Below are 10,658 nucleotides of genomic sequence, written 5' to 3' on the forward strand. Positions count from 1 at the left end.
TAATTTGACATATTCCTACTCATGACAAAACAAAGCAGTATGGCTTAGAGCTTTAGCCTGTCCAGATGGACGAAAAAAAAAAATTGACCTACGTCACGTTTGACATTGACGTGTGCACGTTAAAAATTCACTTCACTGTTTTAACATGTTTAAATAAATTATTTATCCCCTAAAATCAACCAGTTTGTATTCTTATTTCCTCGAACCACTTACATGAGCACATAATAATGGCTACTTCAACAATATTGCGCGTAAAACGTCGGCTTGAGGACAATCCGCAGGATGCCTTGGTTCTCATGTGCAAGCGCATGAAAACTGATGCTGAAGAGGTTTCCCCGTCGCTGTTTGTGTTTAGGGGCACAGTTGACAATCAGGTAACGGACCCTGGCAAACAACAAGAAGCATGTTATGGTGATATGAGACAGTTTTGTTTAACATACAATAACCTTTTTCATTAAGTTGAAGAGTCATACTTATAGCCCGGATTTTCGGGGTCAAAAAAGGAGCTGTGCTGTGGGATTAAAGAAATAGCGACTAAAATGTTATTATAAACGTGGGTTGCAAACATTTTCTAAATCAAATTAAGAAATGTGACTCATCCTGTAAACAATATTAAGTAACAGTGTTTGTGGCTTTATTATCTATTTGCAAATCTCTTTAACACGTTGAACGCCATGGGGGGCACCGGCGACCTCACGAAGTCAACTGCAACACGCCATGGGGGGCACCGGTGACCTCGTGTTAAACCTGTTTTTAAGACGCTATCCTGCGCCGCGTGTAGCAGTTATAAGCAATGCGTTGTATGCAAGGGACCGGCATGGCGCTCGTTAGTAAAACGGTGGCTTGGGACGTGGGTGCAGTTAGTGACATAGTAGATTTGTTGAAAAAATGAAAAAAACAAGGCATTTTTTTCAAATCACAGCTTTAATTCTATAATTTATATAATTAAGTATTTGCAATAATTATATAATTAATAGAAATTAATTTCAATTATCTGGAGATACACGACAATTATCAAAAAATAAGAAAAAATAAATTTCCCAATGCAGACACACACCTGATACATGCATTCCACAAAAAAAAACATCATAAAAACCCAAAATTAACAAAAATAAACAAAAACAGCGTATCTTCTTGAACCAGTAGCAGGAATTGCCAAACCAAGCTATTGTCACACAATGCCAAAGCAGTTAAATTTTATATTATAAGCATATTTTAGCGGGTGCGAATGTGACAGTATAATGACCGGCACAGTGACCGGCGTGGCCGGCGGGGGGACCGGCGTGGCGTCATGGTAACGGTTTTTGAAATATGAACTTCACAGCGCCACGGGGGTCATCGGTGACCGCGAGTTTTTTTTTTTAATAACTTTTTAACTAAACCTCCAATAACAAAATAAAATATATATCTATATACATATCAAAGTAATAATTGAATTTACATCAAGTTTTTTTTTAAGAAAAAATGAATATTTTGGTCTGGCGTTTAACGTGTTAATTTATTCTTAGTAACTGTAAAAATCCGACATCTAACATTGACTAGTAATTTTACCAATCATTAAAATTACATTGAATATTTGAGTTCATTTTATTGCAAGCACTTAAAATTTTAAACAATTACATTAAGTTACTAAACTACATTATAATTTTATGAACATCTAATTATAGTAAGTTTCACTTGTATGTGAGAACACTTTTTAAATGTTTAGCCAAATATTGAACCAATATTAGATTATCACCTCCACAAATTTCTTCAGTTGTTCATATAGAAACATGTATGTGGTATTAACAATATTTTTTTTTCTATTTTTTATAGGAAACTGCAAATGTAAAAGATATAGTACCAAAAACAGATGTAAAATTGAAATCTACACACAATGTCAGTGATATTATTGACAAACTCCGTAAAGAAAGAAAAGTGGTTTCATCTGAAAACAGGTATAATAAAATCACAATTAAAAAATAAATGAAAAAAAATTATCTACCGCCAAATTTGGTATATTTTATTTTGTTTATTGTGTTGGTTTATTGTACGTGTCACTTGTTTTGTTTTAGTTTAGTGCTAGCTTAGTTTTAAGTCAGGTACCCACTGAAAATTGATTATTTTTCGCTAAACTATGTCCAAATCATGTCTGTAGGAAGTAAGTAGTTAAAGTAGGAAATTTGACAGATTGAATACTCTTTATTGGCAGTAAACGATATCTTAGCTCAAAGAAAAAGAATTGCACTTGCACTGGATGTCAATCAGTTTAAGAACAGGCAAAAGACAACACTATCAGTTGTTTCAACCGCCTGCCTGATTAATAAATAATAATAATTGATTCATGATAGAGGCAGACAATAGGCGGTCTTATCCCTAAAGAGCTATCTTGTCCAGATAACTTTTGGGTAGCGGAAACAAAAAACAATTAATTAAAAAGAGTATGTGTTGCAAAAAACGTTATGAAGCCTACTTTCATACACACAATTAAGGTATATAAACATTCACATATAAGAAAATACAAATAAATATGTAAGAAACAAACCAAAATATATTAACATATAACAACAACACAACTAAATTTAATGTGATTGTAACGTTATTTTCTTCATCCATATTTCAGATATGAAGTGGTAAATTGCCACCGAGGCCTGAAACAAGCCTCGGACAAGTTCGACCTGGTTGACCTGGCGCGGAAGGACCAGAATGAGGATGAGCAATATGCTTATGATCTGTACACCGCTGCCAAGCAGGACTTTGATATATCCATGTTGGATAATTTAGTCAGGTAACTTTTTTGGTATAATATTATTATAGTATCTATTTTATCTAGAAAAAATATTAGTATACAAAGGTGAATTGACTTTGGTCCTTATTCTTTCACTGATATGTGTTAAATTTGTTAAATATCAAAAAGTGGCGCCATCTTAACGGGCTGTCGTCAAGCTCACCATTATTATTAACCTATCGAATGAGCTAATGCTTTTACGGATACTGGAAAGCGATATGTAAACATACTACATACCTATACGAGGCCTGGACGTTAGTGAGATGACGATATGAGTTGTGCTGGTGTCCGACTTTATTACCTGCATGTAAATGAGTTTCACATGATTATCCACCTGGTTTCTTGAGCTTAATAGTCGCCTCCAAACCTCCCCTTATAGCGACCCCATTCCTCACACAAAGTTTACCTTAAGTTCATATTAGCCTCACTGGATCACTGTTCACTCTGAGTACTGATAACGTTGGTCACAATATACAAGAGACACATCATTATTCTAATAACACCATACGAACGTTCTTGACTTGATCTAAAAGCAAATATCACTGCCGCGTGGATATGTTCGCACACGACCTCCTTTTCCTACTGTCGTTCTCATCTACCCTCTCAACTTCCGTCAAAAAATCCCAATAACCTAGAAGCGGTTAAACGTGAACTTAAACGTGACTACTAGCGCCATCTACTCCATGACGTTGGCAAATATTAGCTGGTTCGCAATACGTTCGCGACACGGGCATCGGCTAAAGGTTATATATCGCTCGAAGCGAAGCCTTTGGGCTTTGATCTGTTAGATGGCGCCACTTGTTGCTATTTAACAAATTGAACACATATCAGTGAAATAATAAGAATCAAAGTCAAATGGCGTTCTAAAAGTTGTGTTCATGTGTTGAAAGATGCCAGTAAATAAATATACTGTGGCTACAAAGTTTTCTTTGACAAGGTGGATTGTCAAAGAAAACCACCTCTAATTCAAATTCTCTTTGAAAAGTCTTGAGTTAAATTTGCAATCAAACATTTGCAAAAATTAGCCACAAACATTATTATTATTTTAACTCTATATTTCAAATTACAGTATAGAACACTACGAAACAGACTTAATATTCGGCACGTACCGCGACAACGGCGAGCAGTCGTCGGACGACGCGGACGACGAAGACGACTCCAACGACGAGAACAACTGGCGGAACGACTACCCGGAGGAGGAGGATGGGGAGAGCAGTATCGATGAGGAGGATATGGCGCGCGCTGTGGAGAGGTGCGGGATAGGTATGTTGCATTTTTTAATACTACGTCGGTGGCAAACAAGCATACGGCCTGCCTGATGGTAAGCAGTCTCCGTTGCCTATGTACGCCTGCAACTCCAGAGGGGTTACGTGCGCGTTGCCGACCCTAACCCCACCCCCCTCGTTGAGCTCTGGCAACCTTACTCACCGGCAGGAACATAACACTATGAGTAGGGTCAAGTGTTATTTGGCTGCGGTTTTCTGTAAGGTGGAGGTACTTCCCCAGTTGGGCTCTGCTCTGGATCTGGAATGACATCCCCTGTGCTGTGCCCTACCACACAAGGCGAGATGACATTCACAATGCCCATACCTCTCTTTTGGACGTAGTTTAAGGACATACCCGGGTTCGAAAACTAGTTTAGTAGTATTTCTTTGTGCGAGCGATGAGAAAAGTTGATCTCATGTAATGGTTTTTTCATAGAGGTTTTTTATTTTACTGTATGGTCAACTTCTATTCTATCCTATTGTAATTCACTGTATTTCATTGCACTATTCATCATATATTTATATAAATGGACTAGTAAAATATGCAATCTACAAACTAACCTATATTGTTTACTCTATTCAACTTCATACAAAAAAACACAAAGGTGATATATTATTGGCGGTACTGTATTTAAACAGTGTCAGGTTAATTTTTTAAAATTTTGTTTTCAGAATCCGATCTCTCAAGTGATGCTGGCGAAGACCGCATTTACGATGGTCCCCCAGACATAAACAATGAAGATGTGCTTCGCTACGGGGCGGCCTATGCGGCCTATAAGGCGCGCGTTTTGGCCGCTCCGGGGAAAGAGCCAGGGAAGGAATTTGCGTACTGCAGGGAAATTGACGTGAGTTCCATGGGTGTAAATTTGTCAGCCAAAAAACGACCGTGAGATTTTAAATTTGGAATCATTTTGATTATTTTTGCTATAATTCGCTTTTTAGGGTTTCGTAGCCAAATGGCAAAAAACGGAACCCTTATAGATTCGTCATGTCCGTCTGTCTGTCCGATTATTTAGTAACTAGCTGTGCCCGCGGCTCCGCCCGCGTGGAATTCGGTTTCTGTTATTAAGCGGCTATTTCGCCCCTAATTTCTCTCCCTCTCCCATGGAGGTGGAACTTGAAGTTAAGTTGACAGATGGATAGAGGACTATAGTCCAGATTAAATATTTTACAATTAGGTACCACTTAAACTACACTCCAAAATCAAAAGTTTTTTCGTGATTATTCAAATTTTTGAGGTGATTTAAACGACATAGAGTAGTAGGTGTATATCGGACAATACAGTACCATTTTTGTATTTTTACGTGCTTGACTGTACCTATCCAAATCATGTCCATGGCAAATATCATCCAAATCGGTCCATGAAAAGGTAAGAAATATATACATAGAAATCCATACTTCCTAACATACTTTCGGATTTAGGTGTAATGTTAGTTAGAAGTAAGATGAGAGGAAAGGAGAAGAGATATCAAAATCTTGAGGCCGAGCATTTGCATTTTATTTACAGTTATGTTTATGTATGCACACCCAAATATATACATACAACTATATCTACAGTTACATACAAATAAGTAGGTATGTAAAGTATATTTACATAACATTGACATTTTACAATATTTCTTTGTACACCACATTGTAAGTCTCCCTGGCGGGTATTAGCACGAATAGCTCCGTGCAGCTGGTAACGCGCAAACACGCCACGTAGAGCTGCCCGTGCGAGAAGCAACCCGGGCGCAAGTCCATGCCGGCGGCGCGCAATGTCTGCCCCTGCGACTTGTTAAATGGTCATGGAAAAGCAGACGCTCTAGGATAACTGTAGGTGCTTGAAGCGGAACAGGAACTTGCTCAGGATGAGGGGCATGCGCGGGATGAACACGGTTCTCCGGCGCCGCACCCCATCAGGATCTGCGCCTCGATGAGATTTCGCTGCAGTTGCACTACTTTTAGCCGGGTTCCGTTGCATAACGTGTGCTAGGAATCCTGAAGCACTCGATGAGTTTAGGAACTTCACCGGGTATGTTGTGACGTTGCCTTCATCCAAGATAGTGTTAGAGGAATTATATACTGCATGTTCACCTTCGATTTCCGCGCATTAACTGCCGCTGCCTATTCCTTTTTTTTGCGTGAGTATGGCTCTCTCACAAACCCAAGATTTCTCACGCTGCGTCACCTGTGTCAGGTCTCCGTTCCGAATGAGGTTTTCACGGATGGAAGGAACGATTCTGCATAACGTCTCTGGTAGTCGCGGCTACGTTTGAAATCACGATCGTCGCTAGTTTCGAGCGATCTCACAGATTGCGTACGGTCTTTGGGATCGCAACGGAGACTCGCGCTGGCATGCCGTTTCAGCCGAAAGTGAAGCGGCCTTCCTGGCTAGAGCGCCACTGAGTCTCTTACCGTGGTCTTCCTCAGACTCCTGAGACCGTGCCCCTTGTAGCCTTAATACGTTGCGAGACTTTCGCGAAAGATTTCATTTTTTCGGGAAGGCATTTAAACGCGTATAAAATGCGAGTTCTAAATCGTTTGACATTTACTCCGCAAACGTCAGAGAAAACTGTTTTTTTTTTTCAAAGTACCCACCTTCGTGGCCATCATTAAGTGCTTAAAGAAGGCTATATGTATGAATATGGATGCGATATAATTACGATTAGGTATAATTCATGACAGAGAAAATTAATATTTTTTTAAATAATTATGCAGTCATGCGCGTGTTGATTTTACCACTAATTCGTAAGTATTTAAGTAAACTAATTTTCAGTTTACTTGATTACTAAATGTTTACTCAGTTCCTCAAAAGATGGCACTGTGCAATTTGTGACAATCAATTTACTGTTAAATACAATTAAATTTGTTGATATCCGTACCCCCTCTTCTAAATTTAGAGTTAATTTGGCAAAATCCTTTCTCGGAGGTTTAATTTCAGCGCCATCTGTTAGTTTAGCAGGATACTCGATAGTCGTAGCATATATTTGAAAAAAGTTTGCACGTACCTCCTTCAAACCAAAAAAAAAACCAAGAAAAGTTTGCACCTTCTTCTTTCCTTTTTTGTAGCGCCATAAGACTCAGGTACAAACTTAATCGAGTGTAGTGGCTACGCCCCCCCCCCTTGAATTTTTTTAGCCTATAACTTGGCCGGGGATTTTCTCGACAGATTAGTAAAGTTTGCATCAAAATCCGTTTAGCCGTTTTCACGTGATGCGCGGTTAAATAAACAGACAAACAGAAAAACAGACAAACAGACAAAAATTCTAAAAACTGTTGTAACGTGTTCTGTTATCGATTCTAAGTATCCCCAGCCAACTTTTTTTCGAATATCTTCCATGTACAGACTTTCGACCCTCTTCAGCTTTATTATATGTATAGATAGAAAACAGGTAAACAAACTTGACGTGTCTTTTTATTGAAGATTATTGAATATCGCTTTTAAATAAATACTTTTATTACTTATGAAAGCAAAAAAACAAAGTAGACGACCGCTCTGGCCCAGTGGAGCCTATGAAGCTAAAGAATACCGAATAGTGGCATAGTACTCGGTCGAATACCGAATAGTACGTTAACACGTAGATAATCGGTAAACGAGGGCTAAAAAAAGTAACAAACTGCAAGTAATCAATTATTCAAATCAGTATAAAGGTAGTCTGAACTACCTTTATATTTATAGATAGTACAAAACCATGAGAAAAATAATACATTTTTTTTTAAACGACGACGAAAACGAACGCACCGCAATGTCCTCAATTCAATACGCACTGAGTGCAGAATAAGCGCAATTTCTATCAAAGACTGCCTACAGCGAGAAACGCGAATTTACTTAATTTTAGGTAAAACTTCTAACCGAATATTCGGCGGCCGAATATTCGGCTATTCGGCCGATGACTCCGCCGGATATTTGATATTCGGCCAAGCCACTATTCGTTGCATCTCTAATTTTTTGCCAAAAATTAATATTTTTAAAAATGAATTAAAATGTAATCGATCGATACGTTCCCTCAAAAAACATGCGTAGAATTATGGTTTTTTGTACAGGATGTAGACGCGAAGGGCTACAAAGAAGACAGCGACGACGGGTTCTACTACGGCCAGGAGGAGGATTCCAAACAGTTTCGGGAGCAGTACTCCTCTGACGAACCGGACTGAAGTTTATGAGGTTAGCTATAAGATCTTGTGAATATAAGCGTTTTGTTCTAGTTGATTTGTTTTATTTAGATCTGTAAAATCATTGATAATTTTAGTAAGAACTTTAGGAAGAGTACATTAGTATAGGTATGGCCACGAGCGTTGAAGTCACGCACGCAACAAAATTCATGTTATGACAGCGAAATTTTTTAAATTAGTATTCTTTTTTCGAACCGATAGCAAGTTGAACCGCCAACTGCAAGATGGACCAAAAAGTTTGTCCAAGGCTCTTTTTTTAGCTTAATGTCGTGCGCTTAAGGATGGTGGTCCACCTGCCCAATTTCTTTGTTCAATATTCATTGCGTCTCACTCTCTCATTAAGCAATATTTGAGATGCAAATACACATTGGAACTAAAAATTGGTCAAGTGGAATATCGTCCTTAGTTACATCCTCTCGTTCATTCATTCAATACTGTTTTTGCGATTACTCTGTGTACTGTGTAATCATTCACCTTAATTCTACCGGAGTTACCTATAAATGTAAACTGGGTGCCTAGCCATGATACCAATCGTTTGCGCTACGATAACGAAACGCTGTCTGACTCTTCATCCCGCTAATATGTAAGTGATAGAGACAGAAAGTCTTTCGTTTACGTAGCTGTAGCTCAAACGACTGGCATCTTGGTTAGGCCACCTAGGGTTACATTGATAAACAGCTTCGGGAACAATTTGAAGGTGCGGGTGTACCGGCTGAATGTACATACATATATCTACCCTGAGGTATTGGTATGGTCATCAGCAGAATCAAGTGAGGTGGGGCTCGGCTTAGACTCATGGCATGGAATGTGGTGTGAGGCAGGGGGGGGGGGGGGGGGGGGGACGGGGGGGTGGGCTCATGTCTCATAGGCGAGCTCAGCAACACACATATTTGCGTTAACAATATTAGCTATGCTGATGATATGGTGTTGCTGGGGCCGTCGGTGAGCTCGATCCGAGAACTCGTCGCCATTTGTGAAGCCTATGCGACGGAACACGGGCTCAAATATATCTCGGACAAGAGTAAAGTGAAGCCGATGAATGTTCCGCCCATTTAACTGAACGGCAGCGCTCTTCAGGTGGTGACTAAATTCAAATATCTAGGTCATGTAGTCACCGAAGACCTGAAAGATGACAGTGACCTTCAAAAGGGAGAGTAGAGCGCTGGCAGTCAGGGGTAACATATCGCAGATTTGCTCGATACTCTAAGCCGGTTAATGTGGCAGTTTTCAAGGCATATTGCCAATCTTTTTACGCGAGCAGTCTGTGGGTGACATACACCTGTATGGCTGCCAGTGTTCTGCGATACAACAAATGTCCTAGTTTCCTCCCGTGGTGCGCATACTATTTTTCTGCTCGACGGAGGCGGAAAGCGGCAACTTCGTTTAGCGTAGCGGGAGAGAGAATTGCTCGTTTAAAGGTATAAGATTTCGATTGTAACCATGGCAACGAGTGACAAGAAAAAGTTGATTCATTCAAATATATCCGGCCCTCGATGTTTAAAATGTGTTTTATGGCAAAATTTAAGTAACTACCCGATCTTAGTCCAAATAACAGTTAAAATATTTCTTTTTCTGCCCTCCGGGCGGAACGCGTCACCTTTGCTCCCGCTGCGCTAAACGAAGTTGCCGCTTTCCGCCCGGAGGGCAGAAAAACCTTTTTTTTATTTTCCTACCTTATTTTGTTATTATTATGCTGATAAAATAGTGGATAAATTACATCAGGTTTCGTAACTTAATCTCAATTACAAAGGAGTTCACAACCACTTTGAATTTTTTGATGTATGAAATCAAAAAAAAAAAATATTTGTGCATTTTTATTTAAGTATCTGATTCATGTGATTTATATACACAATAATTAACAACTAAAAAGCTACACTCCGTCACACTTTTTGGGAATAAAAAGCAACAACAAATAAAAGAATTTTGACCCATATATGTAAAGTAGATTACCATTGATCATCGATTTTATTTAACAGACGGGTGAACCGGACCACGACATTGTTCGGTCAGCTTATCCCTTTGTCACTTTCATTGATAGCTACATCCTTAGCGGGCGTACGGTGAACCAAATTCCACTCAATCGTACAGGTCTCAGACCGTACTAAAGTCGCGGTCCGAAACGCCCATCTGTTAGTGCTTTTAGATCTACAACTTAAGTGCCAATTACATCCACACTTTATCAGGCCGATATCAGACCCGATTTCGGGCCCGAGCAAGAGTATTTTTCCGTTTCACCAAATATCAGCACGTCGTTTACAATATTGTAAATGTATAAAAATGGTTCATATGCAAAAATATCAAACATTTTTTTACTTTTCAAATATTGTTAACGATGTGCTGATATTCCGTGAAACGGAAAACGTTTATCAGTCCCGAAATCGGGACTGATTTCGGGCTCGATATCGGGAAGTGTGGATGTAATTGGAGCTTTAGGATTTTGATTAATTATGGGAAGAAAAGAAAACAAATAA

General features: G+C 39.2%; 1 protein-coding gene across 1 annotated transcript; it reads left to right on the top strand.

The window, feature by feature from the left end:
• Positions 1 to 60: 60 nt before the first annotated feature.
• On the top strand, positions 61 to 8,219 carry LOC133518491 (probable RNA polymerase II nuclear localization protein SLC7A6OS). Its single transcript, XM_061852208.1, has 6 exons — positions 61 to 374; positions 1,816 to 1,937; positions 2,603 to 2,767; positions 3,837 to 4,030; positions 4,705 to 4,877; positions 8,059 to 8,219. Exons 1-6 carry the CDS (start codon positions 228 to 230, stop codon positions 8,167 to 8,169), a joined length of 912 nt encoding a protein of 303 aa, XP_061708192.1. The 5' UTR covers positions 61 to 227; the 3' UTR covers positions 8,170 to 8,219.
• Positions 8,220 to 10,658: the final 2,439 nt, after the last annotated feature.

Source organism: Cydia pomonella, chromosome 5 (assembly GCF_033807575.1).
Source record: "Cydia pomonella isolate Wapato2018A chromosome 5, ilCydPomo1, whole genome shotgun sequence".
In the NCBI taxonomy this organism is placed as follows: domain Eukaryota; kingdom Metazoa; phylum Arthropoda; class Insecta; order Lepidoptera; family Tortricidae; genus Cydia; species Cydia pomonella.